We start from the raw sequence: 21,108 nt of genomic DNA, 5'->3' as shown, positions 1-21,108 counted from the left end.
TTCTAAGGATTCTCAGAAGCTTATAAAGTTTCATTCCAAATACAGATGGAGGAATTTTCCCATCACTAAGATGTCTGTGCGACATTTATAGGTGGTGTACTGACTGCAGCCCAGCATTCTCAAGCCCAGGAAGAGTGAAAGTGGAATGAGCTGGAGGAGAGTAGAAATATTTGGTGAAGACAGGATAGCTTCCTGGGGCAGAAAAGGCACAGCAATCAGGGAAGATTTTCTGTAGCTCTAGGCACTGTGTGTGCGTGGGGGTGTGGAACAGGCTAGCAAGCACATGATGGCAGCGAGGAGAACATTATGTCATGTCACTGCCAGAGTCCTCTTCAGAGGAGGAGCTGGATCCTTCAGAGCCAGCTGTCCTCTGGGCAAGATGGCGTGGAGCCCTTGGATGATGCCTTTGGGTCTTTCTCTCCGAGAGACAGCGGGGAATGCTGGACTGGCACATAATGCTGCTGCCGTAAGATCCATGGTAAGATGGTGAAGGAGTGGTGTGAGGGCTACTCACAGGTTCTGCTGTTCTCATGAGGAAGACATCTGACAAAAATCTAATGTGATGCATCTGAGTGGGGCTTTGGCTATATCAGTTGTAACTTAAAATTTGAGAGCTACTGAAGATAATATTTGATCTTCAGTTCTAGTTTCTCTTTTATCCCTGACCTCGCTATGTGTTTGGACATCTGCTATTGACTTTTGGAATTCTACCTGACTCTGCTTTGGACTGTGCTTTTAATGGATCAATATCCCACACCTTTGACCTTCTTCTGGAGAAAAAAAAGTCTTGTAAAACTTGATCATTTGCTTGCTAAATTGACTCTATCGCATAGAACCCTATATTTGCTTAGCACACAGACAGGGTACTGGTAAAGTGACTGGCCTTCCTCTTTGAAATCTTCACAGGTGGAGCCAGGGAAAGGGTTGAGAAAGTTAGTGGGTTGGTTGCAGTGTTTGACTGGACACCTGGGAGATCTGTGTCCATGTATCTCACTGGGTGACTGTGGGCCAGTCGCAGACACTCAACCTGACCTATTTCCCAGTGTTGTTGTTGCAAGGATCAAATAGAACTATGTAAGCCACTCTGGGTTCCTTGCAGGAAGAAAAAAAGGAGGGCTATAAATGCAGTGTTATAAAAATAATAGTCCGGTTAAAGATTAGCAAACAGAGATCTACTAGCCAGTATTAACTCTTCCAGAATTCCAGGCTATTGGCCTTTTCAGGAAGCACCCAAGAAAACAAGGCGAGGCTGCAGAACAGCTAACCAAAGAATGAAGAAAGCCTAAGGATGGGCTTTCTGTATAGCTTATCTGCAACTGCCTCTGAAGAAATCAAAGGGTTCCTTACCTGAGAAGCAAGTTGGGGATGCTGCAGCCCTAAAAGTGAATGGGTGAGAGGCAGGCGGGACAGGGCCTCCGTTGTACCAATGTTAACCAGCCTGCTCTGCTTGAATAGAGATGGATGGAACATTCTCTGTATGTTCATACATGGATGGAGCATTCTCAGTAACACTGAAAAGTGCCGGGCAGTTACTGTAATGTGAAGCTGGTGTGCACAGCAAAGCTTTGCAACTCTGGATAGATTATGACTTTTGCTACAAATACTGCAGAGCTATTAGTTATTTATTTCTGTTTATATGTCTGAAGTATTTTTATGTTACTCTTCAGTTGAAACTGCTCTCCAGGTGGCTTACAATTAAACAAGACAGTCCCTGTCTGCAGGCTGACGGTCTAAAAAGACAAGATGCACAAAGGAAAGGAAAGGAAAGGAAAGGAAAGGAAAGGAAAGGAAGGAAGGAAGGAAGAAAGAAAAACAGAAAAGGAGGGTGGTGTTGTGGGAGCTGCGAATAGCTTTCCTCATAGAGGTGCAGCATTTATTTAGTTGCTTCTGGAGTTCTAAACTAGTCATTACAAACTATACTGAGATATCCAAAGCCAAAACATCATGGATGTACTTATGACTGCTGCTGCAGCTTATTAGTGTGATACGTTATATGCCTTTTAAAAGTTCTTTTGGGTGGCGGGAGGATTAACCTCATGCTTTCCTGAAACACAGGACTGCTCACCCTGCTGTTTTAAGAAAAGGAAAAGTTAGCAATGCCAGCAATAGTTTGTGACAAGTGTGTTCATCATTTCCTGATTTTTTTAAAAGTCTGTATTTCTCATTTTCCTCCAGTGCTGCAGTGTATAATATGCCTGCATTTTTAATGGTCTTCTCAGAAAAGGGAAAAAAAACCCCTGAAATGTTAGAATATGATAAATGCTTCTAAAAGATCAGGTACATTCCCTAGAATTACTTTTTAAAAAGCATTGTGGTTAAAAAAAGGTTGCTTCTTTCTTTCCTTGGTATTATTAGTGAATATTTGGACAGGAGAGTGAATTTTAGCAATAAGAATGGATACAAAGGAATCAGAGAGCCTTTGGGCTATTGGATGGCATATAAATAAATAAATATGTAAAAATACACAAAGGGAACTTTAATGTTTGGAAATATAAATATGTATGTTCAGTGCTGCTACAGGTATGGGAAACATGTTTCTGTTAAGATACTAGTCTGCTTATGTATGTAATGCTCCAAGCAAACCTGAAACTGGTTTTCCCTGAAGTTAGCCTCCAGCACCTCTCATCTTGCACAGAAAGCGTACTGCTCTTATTGCAATTCGGCATTTTTTGAGCCCTTACATTAGCTTGAAAAATAATTTTTTCCTCTGATTCTTGCTCTTGTTTTCTGGAACTACTTGGGTAGTTTCCAAGTCCATCCGAGAATAACTTTGGAGCGCTCTTGCATCTCAAAGCTTGTTTCTTGACCACTGCCAGTCTTTGATTGTATACCTGCTGCTGACTCTGCTGATCTTCTCTTGCTGCCTTGGATCTTGAGGTATGCCTTAGTTCAATCACGCTTCTGCTTTTTCGTTTCCCCAAAACTTCATTTTGACTGATACTGACCACATATTCAAATCTGGCTCATTTGGTTGTGCAGTCAGCCCCCTGGGTTCTGTAACCTAGTGGCTTGGGCCCTCAACTTGCTCATGTGGAATCTTCTGAGAAGCTTTTCAGAAATGGCTCTGTGCCATACTGTGTGGGTAGAACTTACCATCAACTGGGTGAAGACCCAGTCTGTCACAATGGAAGACTGAAAAGCAGATACTTCTAGGTGTCATTATTTGTTAACTATATTTTTGTATAACTTGGAGTATTTTATCCAGTAATACATGGCACTATCTTGTGCTTGCAGGGCTGCTGCTAATCAGATGTAAATGAGAAGTATTTTATCATGGAACCATTTAAATTGGATATCCAACAGCAGAATGTTTTCAACTCTCAAATTATGTAGGTCAAAGATCTGCTATAAGATGAAAGTGAGAGGGGTTTTGTAAGATGATGAGAAACTCTGAAAAATACATTCTTAAAGATTTTTATTTGTGGAGCTGCAGAGCTCATTACTTCTTGTAGATGGAAGTGACTAAAATATTGGAAAGACTGTTTCTTTTGTTCCTAATGAAATAGGATAAAATTATTCTATTATATGCTAGTTAATTAAAAATTAACTAGCATATAATTTTTAACAATTGACCTTAACATCTTTGTTTTAATGAAATACAGGAACCTACCCAGAAAAGGAGATATGCATTTTAAACTAAGAGAATAATACAGCTTTAAAGATTTCCGTAAGCTAGCAAACTAGCCACTAATAAGTTCCACAAATCATGTCATTATTGTGTCTTCAGGAAGCCCTGGGGAATAGTTAATCTATAGCTGTTTGTTCATTTTTGCCCTGTTTTCCTGCAGAAATACTGGGAAATCTTTTTGAACTTATTTTACATGTTATCTGCAGTGAACTTTCCTGAGGGACAGACTTCAGAGTGCTTTTAAAACAAAGAATCTTTTGTTTTTCCGAAGAAAAGTTTCAGTGCTTGATACAGAAATGTAGTTACTGTTGAGAGTATGGAACTTTTATAATTTCATTAGATGACTCTTCATTCTATAGTCCATTCATCACATGATACATGAACGCTGATGCATGCTCAGGTGGAAGTCATTGATCTTGTTGTGCTTCTGAAGGAGGAAGAAAAAGGAGGGGGGGTGTACAAAACTGAGGTCCAGTCAAGATTCATTCCCACAAACCACACTTAGTGTAATGTCCAAACCAGAGCTATGTCATGAAGAAAGGTGTGATGAACCTCTGTTGGAAAGGGGTTCTCAGAATCTGGGTGCAGGCACCATGAAGGGCATCTTCCCTGTCCTAACTGAACGTATTTCTTAGAATGTTGGGATGCATGAATGACACAGATGGAGATCTTAGCATGAGGAGTATGTTCATATGTGGAACAGTTCTTCAAATATCCTGGTCCTACAGTGTAAATGGCTTAAAAGGCCATTACTGTTACTTTCAATTGAAGTGATATGATTAAAACATAAGTAGAAGCACCCCTAAAGAAAATCCACCCTCTAACATATTCTTTCCCTGGCTTGTTCTATGTTAATCTATTGTCACAACAACAATTTAAAACTGCCACAAGCAATAATAAAACTTGAAAGCCTTGTTATCACCACATTCACTTGCCATAGCAAGGAGATTCCAGTTCTCTGGCACTCTAGCAACTGATCCCATAGCTACTGGCCTGAAAAAGTCCCAGAGCTGAACTCCTCTGCATTCCTTTTCCACATACTACTGGACAGAATATGTTTAATTTACTGTGCTTTTATCACATATGTGATTCACACCCTATTCAGCTCATTAGTGAATTGGCCAACTAACAGTAGTTAAATAGAGGAGAGCATGTTGCACTGGATGATAATGGGCCACTGCACCAGCTGAGTCGTGGTAGGTTGTTGTGCCATGCAAACCCAGCATGCTTCCTGTAGGGTGGTCTATTTTTCCATGAACAAGTCATGCTGAGAACCCATGGCTTGCCTTTGGGTTGTTGGTACTTATGGTAGCTTGTTGTGTTGTCCGAACTGGGTAGGGTGATTTTTATTGTGGGCTACTAGGAACAAATAGAAAGCCGCCTGGCCAGAGTGGCAAAGGGCAGTCTTGTTCAGGCCTTCAGCATCCTGCCTCCACCCTTCCCACTGCCTTTTACCCTGTTGCCCTGAAAAACACAAATATCACGATGTATCAGGTAGCAATGGATAGGGGTTGAGGGGGCGTCATATAGCAGATATCAGTAGCATACTCCCCACAGTCCTGCCGGTTCAGTTCTGCTCTTCCAACATCATCCCGGACATGGTGGGAAGGATAGAACACCTGTCCGCAGAGCTGCTTTGACCTTTTGATGGCTGTGATCAGATAGAGCCCCTTGGCCCAAGCAGAACTCCCTTTCTTGTTGCCCTTACAGAGGGTCTCTGTAGCCTTTCGTGTTGACCATGACTTGGTGTGCCGCAATAACTCATTCAGTGACGTTTCCTTTTACTGGTGTGTGGCAGTTTGGTTACGATATATTGAAATAGCTCAAATAGTATCCAGAGTTACACGTGGAAACAATGTAAAGGAATCTCTGGGAGAGATGGCATGTTTATATATTTATTTATTTAAAACATTTTTATGCCGCCCCCATCGCAACGAAGCCTCGGGGCGGCTCACAACAGAAACAAGCAAAGAGTGCTCCGTATATGTGTGTGTGAGTGCGCGTGCACACGTGGTGATGTTGGGGGAGAGAGAATGAGAGAGAAATCTATAAGGACTATGAAGTGGAAGGGTTGATTATGTACCTTTCACTGCTGTTTTCAAATAAAAAAGCAGACAGCTCCCTACATATGTCACATCCTGTGCAGTTAGACCTAAGTAATGTAAAATATGTCTAACCTGAATCAATACGAAAACATAATACAGAGGAATGGAAGATCTCTGAAAATGTATCTGTGTGTTCTTTTTTAAAATAATGACCAAATATGTACTGCTCTAAACCTGACTGCTGAAACAATCAAACATATTTGCTGCTGGTTCTTGTTTACATTTACATTTTTGTTTAAACCGTTGGCATTTAACTACCAAGGGAATGGAATATTTGGTTGTCTATAACATTTGTCAAGCAAAGAAGTATAATTTAAATACCAGTCAAGATATCGCACTCAAATAACTGAATTATTAGAATTTTCTTGCATGTTAGTAGAATAGACTTCCCTAAACAATACTGCTCATTTCTTCATCTTTTGTGTATTTGAAGAAAGTACTACTGTTTTTTGACTTCAGTTTCGTAGGTCTCCTTAAAGTTTTGTGTAGAAAACTTTGTATGACTTCCACATTTAGAAAAGCAGAAAGGTCTGCAGTGAGTGACAGCTCCAGTTAAGACTGTTTTCCTTCTACATTGAAAATTATACAGTGGGAAAGATTTTAAAAAGCACAAGAAGATTATTTCAATACTCGGTCTTTTAAGCACATGTATCGAGCTCTGAGAAGGTCATTTTGAAAATGCAGCCCAGGTTGTTTTCAGTCTCTGTGTAATGGTGGCCAAATCTACCTTCCTCATATGCAGCTTTTAACAAAGTTAGATGTATAAGAACAGACTGTATAAGAACATTCTGGCTGGAGTTTTGCCTGAGAATTCAGGAGCCTGTATGGGTCACTCAAAGCTGTGAACTTGATACTTGAGGAGCTCAACTGCATCCAAAACAGGCTGCACACCTAGTCTCAGGTTAACTTTCTTAATACCTGAAATCACCTCTTCTTTTGCATTAGACTGAGTCCATCTTGCTCCTTGGAATCCATCACTGTCTGCAAACATTGATTCAGAATCCTCACTGCCTTTCTAGACTGGGATGGAAAGCAGAAAATTGGTTGTTATCAGCTTGTTGAGATAACTTGCACTCTCCAGGTGGTTTTATGTAGATACTGAATAGCATAAGGGGCATGACAGCATCCTGTGGAAATCCTAAGGTAATGTCTTTCTCAGCAGCATCTTCTGGATTCTGCCTTCCCAGCAGGACTTTAACAAAATGATATTGCCCAGTTTTATCCCAGCAAGGTAGCTCACGAGAATATTGTGGTGAATATCCCAAACGTCTTTTAGCTGTCCTGCCTAGAATAGTCTCCCCCAACTTGATACAGATGTTTTAAATGATAGCATCCATCCTCCCTAGCTATTGACCATGCTGGTTGAACTGATGGAAATTGTAGTCCAGTAATACTTGGAGGGTACCAATCTGGGAAGAGTGGTTTCAGTCCCAGAAGGAAGCTGAAACCCAGACTAAAAGAGGGACTGTATGCTTTCATACAGAAATCCCTAGATTTGGGTTGATACCCAGTGGAGCACCTTTTCCTCCATTTGATAAACTTGGCACAAGCATGGTGTCCAAAGCAGGTTTCTTCAGTGAGGTTCTAACAGCCACTTTCATTAACCACCCCCCCCCAGATGATTTTGTACTCCAGCTCCCAGTATCTCTGACCATTGGTGATATTGGCTTGGGCTGATGAGAACTGGAGTTTTGCAACATATACATCAGGCATATTCCACCTTTTTTTGACTCAAGGGTACATTTAGGAATTGGAGAAAACAGATGCCGGGTCCACCATGGAATGACTGATGAGTAGATTGCTGCTTTGGCATCTGTGATTTGTGTCTATGGATCTTAGGTTGTGTTGACAAAAACTTGACTTTTGCATCTATAGAACAGGATGGTGTTGCTTTAATAAGGACTGTCTAATTCAGGTAACTGCTGGTGGTGCAATGCAGCTAATATGTTTTAGCAATATCCATTAGTTGTTTCTTTTTTGGTGGGGGGAGGTTATGCACAGATAAATTAATATTCATTGATGCATGTGCTCTTTCAAATTATTTGCACGCTTCGTGGAAATTAACAGATGGAAGAGAAGATGGATTCTCTGTACTTTTTGACAGAGAAAAGATTGATAATGCAAAGCTGGAAGGATAAACATTCGCCTCCGCAATGCATGGATTGATAATCTTACAATACTTTCAATATTTGAATGGATGACTTAAAGACATCACCTCCAAATAGATGCTTATTTGGATATTTGGTATGCTTTTGTGGAAGCCTCTGTATAATATCTATAAAGCTGTATGCATTCCATACAAATCCATCTATGTATATTAAAATGGGAAGAGGATATTTTTTCCACAGGCCCATAGTTACTCTGTTGAGCACTGTTGGAAGTGTCTATGGGCACTGCATTGGTCACTCCTGATCTAGATGCCCGGTTTCCCTGTTCTTTCCTTAGAGCAGACACAACATTATATCAATATGGCAAGTCTCTTTTAATCATCCAGGACTGGCAAGCTTCATGAGAGCAATTGGTTGACCTTCAAAGATTCCATCCTGATCCTGAGGCTGCATAAGCTGAATAATACTCACAACCAGACAGGTAGTCCCTAGGACTTCTTTTCAGAGTAAAGTCCAAATTAGAATTGATGTGACTGACTTTATTCACAAAGTACTTGGCAAACTTGTCACAGTGGACCTATTCATCTGTCTCTGCAGGTAGACAATCGTAATAGGTCCCCCACCTGTGCAGAGGATAGATGTTTCAGTGAAGTTATAAAAGGAGTTATATAAAACGTCCCCTATTACAAATTACCCACATTGACCTGATCCAAATGCCAAATTCGATGGTATGTCCATTTTGACGTGTTAGGCCAGGTGGCTGAGATACCTTCAGGGTTGTGCTGGAGAGTATGACATATGTGCTGCTCCTGCCAAGCACCCACGGATACTAAAATCCCCAGGAACATTTACTGTGGGAATGGGGTGTATTCCCTTCTATTTTATAGGAATGCCCCTCTTAGTTACGGCAGAGAACCTATATTTGATTCATGCAGATCTTACAACTCCTGCACATTTTAGTGATGGATTCTTAAATTAGGACTGCTTCCTTTCTCCTAAAATTGCCAGGTGGCATGCAGTGTTTTCTGTACATTATAAAAGAAGAAACTAATTGCAAAATGTGGGTTAATTTGGAGAACAAGTTGACAAGCGAAAAGAAATAATCTCATTCAGACCTGTTCTATTCATAAGGTCTTTTAGTCACTAGAAACTGCTAACTGGCTATGAATGACAGCAAGGAGAGCTAATTTAATTAGATTTCAGTATATTTTCCACATTCAGATTGCTTTGCTCACAGGATAATCATGGGACGGTCACTTTTGGACCATTCCTGCCTCCCCATTTCTATATCCATTCAGGATGGAGGTTGGAACGTGCCTTCCAGTTCTGCCCCACTGCTCACACATTTAGCATTGGAGTGAAGGTGATGTACGCACATAATATTCCTGCATGGGATTGGTAATCCAGTTAGGGTTCCTTTTATTCAAATTTTTTATTATTTTCTCTACAAGTTTAAACTAAAACAGCAATTATTCCCAAGATCATATGGAGGAACGGTGTTTGCAAGCCTCGCTTTTCCCAGTAATGCTAAATGTGTGCCAGGCCAGGACGCAGCTAGCGGGTGTTATCATGCCCTTTGGTGATGTGCCTGTTACATAGTAGATGTTGCTTTATCCAGCCTGATGTATGTCATAGGATGGTTGCAAGGAACACATGGGAGAGCCACCTCCTTATAAGGTCGAGGTTCTTGAAGGAAGAGTGGGAGACAAACACAGCGAATATATTACTGAAGCCATGACCTCGTCACCAAGTGCTGGAAACAGAAAACCTGCTTCCCAAACTCCCATTCTGGAGTTGCATCGATCTGATTCTAGCCTTGTATGTTAATAAGCTATGAACTTGATGGTCAGAATTTACAGTAAAAATAAAAACACCCCGTGGCTTCTGAGCATCAGGCTCCAAAAATATAACGACACTACTGTCTGTGTGTGATAAGAACAATGTTGAATGGTTAAAGATATTTTGCTTTCAACATCTTTTGTTACAGCGGTCATGTCCAGAAGCCAAGAAGGACCTGGAGAGATGGGAAAGGCAGTCCTCATCCCCAAGGATGATCAGGAAAAAATGAAAGAGCTGTTTAAAATCAACCAGTTTAACCTTATGGCCAGTGACATGATTGCATTCAATAGAAGTTTGCCTGATGTAAGACTAGAGGGGTGAGTTCACTCGTTTGTCTTGACTTTGCAATGTGTCACATTGACTTTGCTAACATTTGTATAGCGTGGCCAAATTAATATCTAGCAGCACACCTCCTATGCTATTTTATATACCTGTCTCTTTTGTCAATTTATTTCTTCTGCAATTTCCTAATTAATTGGGCTTTATGACTAACAAGTAGTTTCCCATACTCTTTTACAAACAATGGAAAATTTTGCATCTGGTGCAAATTCCTTATTCTCCTTGAAAATAAATGTTGATGTCTCCTGATCAGGTCAGCAGTATCTGCTTTCAAGATAATGACTTGTCAAACTGTGTGAAAAGCTGCAGTTTCTTCCTGGCTTAGGCACTGGATCCACTTCAGGTTCCAATCTTAAACACACTTACATAGGAATACATTCCACTGAATGCAGAGAGACTCACTCCTCAACTGTGCTGACAGTGAAACCTAAAGTAAACCCTTTCTGCTGTATGAAAGCACTAGCAGCTTTCTTGCTCAGGAGGGAGCATGTTAACACTTGCTTGGCTGGATTAGGCGACTAGAACAGAGGTAGGTTGAAGACCAAAGTCCAGTTTCAAGCTATCGAATGAGGGCTATAGAAGACGAGTGGTTGCATAGTGCTGAGTTCAGGCACTGTGATGGACAGGAAGGTGGGTGTGCTCATTTGGAACAGACACGGTGAGAACAGAGCGGGGATGATAGTGAGATCACAGGGTATGTTTGCTGGCTACCTAAGAATGGGATGTGTTTATTCCTTTGCTTAGGTTTCAGAAATTAACTGGACCAGTTGATACCCAAAGACCATATACAATCCATATGTACATTTGCAAGAGTAATAGGCACACTTACAAATTGTACTGGATTTGCAGTATGTTGCTGCACATCCTCATTTACATGTACATGCGAATGTGCATTTATACATACACACATATGCATGATATGCACATAATGTCAAAATGACTAAGGGGACCCAGCCAGTCAAACTTTTTATTCAAAGTATCGAGCTTGTACCCTTTACACAATTCCACAATAGAGTTGTCGGCTTAACAGCAAACTCCACTATAGACCTAGATTCTTCTGAGCAAGCTTGCTCAGAAGCTTTCCTTGAAGAATCCAGGTCCTTATACTTTTTTTATACCTTATATATTTATCCCTTGTGCTACTTTTTATAAACCACTTCCTGAAGTTGAGAATACAACTCATTACCATCATCAAGTAAGAGGTTAAAAACTTAAAGTCAAATTCCCCTGCAAAAAAACTAGGAAGATATTTCATGAAGTCCACCCTCTGCATTCACCAGTTCTCCGCTCTCTTTTCAAAAGTCGAGGGAAACTGCTGTGGCTCTTCTCTGGCTGCAAAGCAGGCAAAGCTCCTTATGTTGTTCAGCCTTGACCTCATGCTCTGGAAGCTCTGTTTGCCCCATTTGTTTGTCACGATCCTCCAACTCCCACTGTAAACTCTTTGCCTGTGTCTCCATCTCTTTCTGCAGCTGCCTGTCCTTTTGCTGGATTTATTTTGGACTTAACTATATAGCACTGGGTCATACTTTGTCAGCGTTGCATCAGCACTTTTAATATGTATAACTCTTAAATCTTTTATTAGTCGCCCCCCCCTTTCCTTTCTCCTCCCTTTTCTTCTTTTTGGGAAGCATGGATAAATGCTTCTTTGTGCTCCTTAAATAGTCTGCCATTTCTGTCTTCAGTTTAGGTGTTGGCTTTAAAAACACAAGCTCCTTCTTTTCTCTTTCTGAAGCCACAGCTTAAAATATCTTTCTGCCTTGTATGGTTCCAGTAGCTTCAGGCCCACCTGCAGTGCCACCACATTGGAGGGATTTCATCTCACCACAATTGCCATCATTTATAGGCAGACTGTTTTTTTACTGGGCGACCTACCTATGGTGTTTCTTATTTTTAGCAAATGCTTATATTTCTGACCTAAGGAACTCTCTACCCATATAACTCGGAGTTCTACATATTGACCCTTTCCTGTTGCCAGCAATTTTGTTAGAATACTTTAAATCCTTTTAATAGCTGGTATAAGAGGCTTAAGCAAGTGATGAGTGCCAACCCTGGAGGCATATTATTAAAGTGGTATTTTTGGTATTTCCGAAAGACAGTTTAGTGGCAGTTCTTTCAAACTCGAGGGATACTGCTGATGTACAAATCAATAGGCATAACTTTCACAGGTAAAATCATACAATCATAGACATATAGCTGGAGCAGAGAAAAACCCTTCTTTCTAGAAATCAGCATGTGTGCATGCTTGAAATGTAGCTGACACTAACCAGGCAATAGTTCAGAGAAAGCTACATGGCACTTGACAGATAACAACAGCTCATCCAAGGGCACTTTGCACCAACCCACGCCATCGTCCTCCTCTTCTGTGCAATAGCACCCCATCCTTCCCCTTCTTTGGAGCATCTTCTTTGGCATGCAGGCAGGAAAGATCATACCATTGTAACTTTATATTTCTGCAACCTGTTGGAAAGTGTTAACTGTGTTTTGCGTAACCCTTTAATGATCTAGGCATAAAAGGGCCAACTAAGGATTGTTTTGGTTTCCTGGCACAACACAGCCACCTGCTTTCTGTTCCTGATTCTTACCAGCCTCCTACTGTCATATTACATTAAAATAATAGCTTATTTCCTCAGCTTTCTCTTAAATCTTTTGAAACACCACCCAGCAACCAACAGACCTTCTTCCTCTTTCTTCAAACTAGCTCTGACTTCCACAACTGTCAGTTTTCGTAACTGTAATTTCCCACATGCTCTTTTCATCCATGGCCAATCAGAATTGAATTTGCTCAAACCAGTCTCCATCTAACAATATTCAGAACACTTCTCTGTTTCTTCTCATATACGCTGTAGCTCTACAGGAGCCGCATAAAGTTATTGTTACATCACATCACAGTTATGTACAGATGTTTCTTCAGAGTTTCTCAGCTTTAACTCTGAATCTGTAAATGGGATAAAAGCCTCAAGCCACTTAGGCACTCTTAAATACTAAATTACTACGAAATGGTTGAAAAAATAGTATATCAGAATGGCTCTATTAGGCTCTTTATCTGTTGGTATTCATGGCAATGATGAGAATTTGAATAGAAGTTTAACCAGTATTAAGTAGAACTTGGTTGGGGAGCCTTGGAAATGGGGCTTTTTCTGTGAACTTTTGGTAAAATTAAATAATGGTCATGCTGAACTTGAGATTGTAATAGCTACTTTCCAATGGTTTATGGCCCCTGTTTTACCACCTCCTTGGACTTAAAGAAGCCAATTTAAACATAATTGCAAATTACGTGCATGACCTCATGTTCTGCCAGTATATGTAATCTGACTATGGATTGAATGGCTGATTTCTCTCTGGTTATAAAAGGCAGATGGATCTCTCTCTCAACAAACAAGGCAACAAACTGGCACAAAAATGAAATGAAGGGACCCTTTGCCCTGGAAAGATGGGCTGTGTGGGAGTGGAGGATTATGCTATGAAAAAGTCATGAGGAATGATGTTATAAATCCAGGTTAGTGTTGGAGCTGAGATCCACAAAAATGAGGACTGTCTAAATAAAAAGAGAAAACAGCTGCTGCCCTAACTCCAAGAGAGTTCTAGCAGGGATCTTCAACCTTTTTAGACCTGTGGGCAGTTTTGGCAATTTGGGAAACTTCTGTGTTCACCATTCAAAATGGTTTCAATGGAGGATGTGGCTAGCGATGAATGGCTGCTGCGTGAATTAAACATGAATTAAAGAAGGGGCGGGGGAAGAGGAATGGGGAGGCAAAAGGGAGGGGAAAATAGCAACGCAAAGGGAAAGTGCAATGCTAGAGACCAGAAAGAGGGAGAGAGGAGAAGCCCAGTGATGTGGGAGGGAGAAAAATAGTGAAGAAAGGGACTCTGGGGAGAGACATAATGGGGGGAAAAACTGGGACCAGGGGAGAGCGAGAGAGTAAAAGGGGAAAGTTCTGAATGGAAGAAGATCTCTTTCTTCCTGTAGCGGGTGCAGGAACAAGAAAGTGAACCTGGCAGCGGTGTGATGTACAAGTTAACACTTATAACTTTCATAGGTAGAATCATGCAATCATTGACACATAGCCAGGCCAGAGAAAAACCCTCCTTTCTAGAAATCAGCATGTGTGCATCCTTGGTGTGCAGCTGGCACTAACCAGGCACAGAGAAAGCCAGTTGGTACTTTGCCGATAACAACAGCTCAAAGAAAGGGCATTTCACACCATCCCATCCCATCCTCCTCCCCAACTTCCTTGGAGCATCTTCTTTCTGCTTTGGGTTACAGGCAAGAAAGGTCATACCATTGTAACTTTTCACTTCTGTAACCTGTTATAAAGTGTTAACTGTATTTGGGCATACATACACCGGGACACAGGCCATTTGATCAACAGCAGTGTTTTTCAGGGTTTTATTAAAAATAAATGTATGTTGGAGTAGGAACTGGAAGTGCTTAAATTTAACAGGCTAGGAGTGGCTTCACAGTTTAGTATTCCAAATTAAAGGTCCAGGTGATATCTGGATCCACCAACCTGTTGAGAAGGTGGAGATATTTCAGAATTGGGCCAAATGTTTTTCTAGGGGTCCAGATTCACCAGTATAAAGCAACCCTCATGGTTTTATCTGCTAGTAGCTAGCATGCAACCAAGCAGGTCTGTTTCCTTAGATGTAGCTAGCAGATCTCTTTAATTTAATCAGTGAAAGTAGCACTGTATGGGCTGGCTCTTCTCCTCTGCGCCTGTTCAGAGTCTTATGAGTGAAACTGGTAGGTGTCTATACTGTTCTTCCAGATTTATAATGAATCTTGAGCCAAGGTATAAGGGTAATACCCAGCTAACTTTGGCTGTTGGGTGCTTTTAAAATATAGTAAATAAAATGAAAATGAAGTGAGTGGTGCACAAATACATGTGATCAGATTCAGCATGTCCTAGTTCCTCTGTAGCAAGTATTCTGAATCTTTAGGATTCTTGTGACTTCAGTTTCAAGGTACCCTTTATCTCCTCCACTCTTTCCTTTTCCTCTGCTTTGCTGTCATTACATTGAATATATCATTCCTGTAATATATGCAGCATTTTCCATGCTCTTTCTATTAAGTAGTAATAATACTATTATGGAGGCCAGCATCTGGGGAGAGAGAGGGAGATCTGCAGATTCAGTTCCTGTCACAGAAACAGTCCTTCTCAGACACCAGTAATATTGTTAGTACAGACATGCACACACGTGTGTGCACACAGAAACAGACAGACAGACTTTTAAATTAGATTAGGAAAGAATATCTGCTTTGGTTGTGCCAGGTATCGAGGTAATTGTTCACTCGCATCACGCTTAAGCCTTGTGAGCGACTGGATTGCTCAGTAGATAAGACAAATCCAGAATCCGTTGGTGGCAGGCCCTGTTTCTGAACTACTCCCTACTTAGTCTCCAGGGTGGCAGCTACTCTTCTCTTGTTGCCACCCTTCCCCACTCTTTACATTTTGCAACCCAATTTGGTAACACAAAGCTTAATTGCAGGGAGGGGATTGAACAAACTCTGTGAATGGTTGCTTAGCAACCACCCATGTGCCTCCTGCTGTTTTCTGCCTGCAGCAGAAAGTGGATGATGGCACATGGTAGCCAGGCTTCTCATCATGCTTTCTCCTCCTTTTCTTGAAGAATGAGGTTCCAGATTTCAGCTGTCACTATAGCAGCTGTAGAAGTTTGAGGGGCAACCCTTGATGTGCAATGAGAAAAGGAGGGCTTTCCTGAGAAGGCATGAGAGCTGCAGCTTTCCTTAAGGCAGACTTGATCTGAAATTCATTGCTTTACAAATCTTGTACTGGAATGTGGGTACAGACAGAGCAGGATTTTGCTATTGACCTAGAGGGAATAGTTGCCTTCTCAGATTGATGGCAATACATCCTTCGATGTCTTTACTTCAGGTTAAGAACCCCAGATTTTATCAGCAGCAGGCCAAATTAAAGTACTCTGCAGTTTATTAATGATGCCTCTAATGTCCAACTTGTGTAAGTGTGAATGAGTGGTATTAGTCTGTTGTGAGGAAGTACAGTGTACAGTATTGTACAATCCAAGTACGGTATTGGATGTTGTTGTGTGATGTAGTTAGTGTTTCTAATGTTGGATACTGTCACAGAAAATGCAAATTACTATCACCCTTAAGCTTACTGAATGATGTCTGACAAGTTATTATTCTAAGCCTAGCCCACTCTACAGTGATTGTAAGGATAAAAGTTACACTCTGTGTTTTTTGGAGGAGAACTTTGCCTGGATTAAATAGTGAGCTGGATTGAGGCAGTAAACTGAATCCTGACAAGGTGAGGGTGCTTGGGGTATCTGGCTCTCAGGCTTGCGTAATTGGTATTCCACCTATTCTGAATAGTGTTCCTGAAAAGGGCAAGGACACTGCGTTAGTTTGTTACTAGATCCAGCAATATCACTTGAGGTACGTGTAGCCATCGAGTACTTTTTACTGGCTTTGATGCTTCACCAGATGAGGCTATTCCTGAACAGGAACAGGTTGAGAGCATCATCCATGCTCTGGGAACCTCCGTGTTGGCTCTCTGTAATGTGTTCCATGGAGGGCCTCTCTTAAAATTAACTCAAGAGCTTTAGTTAATTCAGAATCTGACTGCAAGAATTGTGACAGTGTTCATGATGTGCAGCTATATTACACTACTTCTGAAAAGTTTGCATTGACTGCCTGTTCACTTCTGAGCCCAGTTCATGGTGGTGTTGTTTAACTTTGGATCCAAAAATAGTTTGGGACCTCCCGAAACACTGCAACCAACCAAAGTATGGCCTGCTTCCTTACTAACCTGCTGTTGCAGCAACATTGTGAAATGAGGCTGCTCTCCATGTACTACTGGCAGGCAGAGTGTATGTGGAAAGGAGAGGGTCCTTTTTTGCTGGTGTCCCTCTTCGGATGTTTCACTAGCACCAATGGTTTCAGTGCCACATTAAGACATGTCTGTTTGCCCATGCCTGTCAGCAGGTAATATTGTCCTTATTTAAAGGTTTTAAGTGTGGTTTCCTTTCAGTACCAATATTCATTTGAAGATTGTTTTATAGTATCTCAATAGTTGTTAGACATTTTAATAGTTTGCACACTGCGATGGAATACGTTTGGATGAAGGGTGGCTCCAAAATGGTCAAGATAAAATAATGTTGTTGTTGTTGTTGTTGTTGTTGTTGTTGTAAGAATGCTGGCCATTAAATAATGCATTTCAGCTTAGGTAATTTATCTATGCCTAGAAACTTTCTTTTGGAAAGATAATATCCAGTATCAGACCCTGACTAGTGTTGCTGTTGTTGTTCTTCATGGTCTCTGTGGATCATGTATACGGGCTCTGCTCTTCTGTTGTTTCCCTCTTTTCTGCCTTTTCTCCTTAATGCTGCTTGATGCCATGCTGGGTCTGTGGGTTTAAAGGATACTGTCTTATCATGCCATCCCCTGCTTGTCATTGTGTAGCCAGAACCGTTCAATGGAACGTACTTCCACTAAGCACAGGATCACAGCCTTATTTGCTTTTTGTAGGAACCAAACAGTCATTACTTTAAATCTGTGTTAAGAACTCTCTCTCCCCTCCCCCCAGTTTTTCTGTAGATTAGATCTAAGGGCCCAAGTTCATAAAAGCCCCCAACCCTCCATGCTCTGGTCCCATACACCTATTCTTAGAGTAAGAATAATACAGAAGTAGCCACTACACACAGATTTAAAATGTGTTTTGAAACCCTTGGGGAGTACTGTGTTGAGATGCTACAGTGATACAGATAAGGAGGTAATCAGCATCTTTTTCTTATCACTGAAAGAAAGAGATAATCCCTTGATATATCTATCCATAAATCTAAAATTATTTATATGCTGCCTTTAAGGGTAGAACTTCTTTTATTTATATTTGCAAACTGAGGAGAAAACTTGTTAACTAATTTAACAAATATTGTTGCTGTTTGTAAACTAAGGAGAACACTAACTTCTTAAGGATTTAAGGATCCTTACAGAATTCATTGCTGCCAATTTTTTCCCTGGAGATTGATAATTGGCATTGGATCAGTTCTTGGGTTTTTATACCTGGAATCTGTATGCTTTCAGAAAGGCAATATTAAAAAAGAAGGAAATGACAAATATTATGGGAAAAGTGAGATCTTTTTGTGGGGATGCTGCTATATGAAATCCTCAAATTCCCTGAAAATCTTGGCTGAAAGGCAGCTGGATCTGAACCTGACATTATGGAGTGGTTAAATAAAACCAGAGAGGATCCGTTTAGTCACCTTTCCACTAACATTCCTCTCCATGAATGAATGCATATGCACATGTACACACACACACACAGTTTCCATATGACTAGGTTTGTATAGTGTACAGTTATCACAGCAAACAAATTTCTTCATGGTCTTTGCACATCACACACATGGGCTCTGTGCTTGCATGAGGCCTTCTTGTAAGGACAATTTCCTAGCTAGGATTGTTTTGGTGGAAGCCCTTCCCCTCTTGCTCCTCAGTGTATCTGGGAGGGGTTTCCATCCACTTCTTCACTTTCTTTCCGCCAGCCAAGACTGCTCCTTTGGTGGCGAGGTAGCCTCTGTATTTCTTTATATGACAACATCTTCCCACTCTCAACTCAAAGATATGCTTGATGGTTGCCCATACATATGATGCACAGAGACCGTGAAGAAGAAAGTCAGGTTGCTTACCTGTAGCTCCCATTCTTCAGAAGGTCATCTGTGCATTCACACTGCCCACCTGCCGACCCCACATTGGTGTCAATCAGCTTTGACACTCTGGATCACCTTCAGCCTGTTCCACTCAGTTACAAAGCTGCAGTATTGGTCTCAGTGGAACTGAGGAAGTGCGTGGGAACCCCTCTGAGATCTAAGGGACAGGAGGGGAGTGACTCCCACCAAAATGAGTCTAGCTAAGAAGTCTTTTCAACAGCAGGCCCTGTGCAGGCACGGATAACTACTCAAAGGACAACAGTTACAGGTAAGCAAATGGCTGTCAGTAATTGACTTGGTCTGTATTTCTCTTTGTTGGTGACTGAAATTTGAAATGAACAGAATCACAGTTAATATAAGGAGCCTGTATTTTTTTCCTCACTTTTTCTGCTTTGCTGTACCAGCCTGCTATTTTTCTAGTTCATTGCTCAAAATGCAAGTGAACTTTGTGCTCCGTTTTTACTTGTTCTTTGTCAGTTGCAATATCTAAGGAAGCCTTCACCACATTCTGTTACCACCCACAAAGTATTAGATGCCTATTTTGATGCTGAAAGGAGTCAGTTTCAACAAATGAAGAATTAGTGGCACTTCCGAGTGACGGATAAAGAAATCATTTGAGTGCATTTTTCAGTGTGCACATCAAAGACATCTGAGCTTATAAAAGGCTGACTTGATCAGCTGGGGGAAGACCAGAGTTCTGTGAACAGTTTGACAGTGGAGGACAACCTCTCTCTGGAGGTCAGCAAGCAATCTATATCACTAGTTTTAGACAGTGTTATGGTGCTCTATATAATAGTTTATTTCATTTTTATAGCCCTTCCTTGTCTGATGCCTGGTCCCTGCACTTAGAATATATAATGTGCATCTTGGTATCCAGAAGAATTCTGATACTTCTGATGATTTTGTCTCTGTTTAAGAGAAAAGATCTGGAGTCTTCTGTCCACTTGTACAAGAAACCCAGTGGGATTTATATAGGATCACACTGTTGTAAACTGGATGGCCAAATCCACTGAAGGCCAAATTTCATATTTCTGTCCTTTTTCCCATTTTCCAGGAGTGGTGTCTTTAAAGCACAGATGTATTTTTGAGCTTGGGGATTGGAAGCTCCGCTTATCAATGGTTCCACTTGACTGGCTGATTCCAGGAAATGGTGCTGGGGCAGTTATGCCATGGAGTACCACAGGGCTTTTCTTATCGCCCAGACTCTTTAACATCTACATGAAACCACTGGGATGGGTCATCTGGAGGTATGGGGTGAAGTGTCACTAATATACAGATGACGCTTTGCTCTACCTCTCTTGTTCATCTAACCCAGGTGAGGCAGTGGCTGTTCTGAATCAGTGCCTGGGCGTGCCAATGGACTGGATGAGGGCCAATAAACTGAGACTCCATCCAGACAAGATGGAGGTGATGTTGGTAGCTGGTTCATCTGTCCAGTTGGGTACTGTACAACCTGTCCTGGACAGGGCTACACTCTCACTGAAGGACAGGGTTGGTTTGGGATGGTTCTAGATCCTGAATTGTCACTGGATTCACAAGTGGACTCAGTGACTGGGAGCACCTTTTATCATCTTCGGCTGATTAACCAACTACAACCATATTTGAACAGGCAGAGCCTAGCAACAGTGGTCCACGCTCCGGTAACCTCTCGTCTAGACTATTGTAACTCACACTACTATAAGGTCTTGGGTGTGGGCCACAGAAAGCTGAAGAGAGAGACCGGGACCCAGATAGGACCCATATAGTTCACCCAGTCAGTGAACTATATGACCAGAGTCCAGTTACCAGCCAAATTCAAGTTGTTATCCAGAGCAAGCCAAAAGAGAAGCAAAAAGGGAAGCAAACGAAGTGTAGCCAGAGGTCAGGGGCCAAGAAGACAGCATGAGGGCAAGGATACCTTTGGAGCAGGATCAGGGTGCAAGAGCAACAGCAGACAGGATCCATGCACCACAGAGCCAGTGTTGCTGAGAAGCGTCCGGAGGCAAGAGCCACCGCTTAAATAGCCCTGCCTCCAGGGCTCCCAGGTGGCATTCATGAAGGCCCCGGCAGCTGCAGCAGAGTCTAGTGTAATCCTGCAGTTAACAGGGCTGTTATTCTGGTGTTTGGCCAGCAGGAGGAGCTCTGAAGCTGCCGGTGGGGCTGCCTTGGAAAACAGTCCAGAGACTTCGGTTGGTTCGAAATAGAGCAGCAAGGCGGCTCAGAGGGCCTGGCCATCAGAACACAACGTGTCAGTCCTCATTCAATTACATTGGTTACCAATTGAAGTCTGGTACCAATTCAAAGTGCTAACATTAACATTAAAATCCCTAAATGGTTTGGGGCCAGGTTATCTAAAGTAACGCCTTTTTCCATACATGTCTACACAATCTTGAGTTTGTCAGCAGTGGTCCTTCTCAGACAGCCC

At 41.6% G+C, this 21,108-nt stretch overlaps 1 protein-coding gene across 2 annotated transcripts in view; it reads left to right on the top strand.

Moving 5' to 3' along the window:
- Positions 1-21,108, top strand: part of GALNT13 (polypeptide N-acetylgalactosaminyltransferase 13) — a 173,023-nt gene that overhangs the window by 32,358 nt on the left and 119,557 nt on the right. For both annotated transcript variants that reach the window (XM_044418046.1, XM_044418045.1), the window contains exon 2: positions 9,829-9,997. In XM_044418046.1, coding sequence (XP_044273981.1) covers positions 9,829-9,997 — 169 coding nt within the window. The remainder of the gene's footprint in view (positions 1-9,828; positions 9,998-21,108) is intronic.

The sequence above is a fragment of the Varanus komodoensis genome, unplaced genomic scaffold, assembly GCF_004798865.1.
Source record: "Varanus komodoensis strain SLA01 unplaced genomic scaffold, ASM479886v1 scaffold9, whole genome shotgun sequence".
In the NCBI taxonomy this organism is placed as follows: domain Eukaryota; kingdom Metazoa; phylum Chordata; class Lepidosauria; order Squamata; family Varanidae; genus Varanus; species Varanus komodoensis.
Note: the sequence above shows the minus strand (reverse complement) of the source record. Positions and strands in the feature narration are given on the sequence as shown.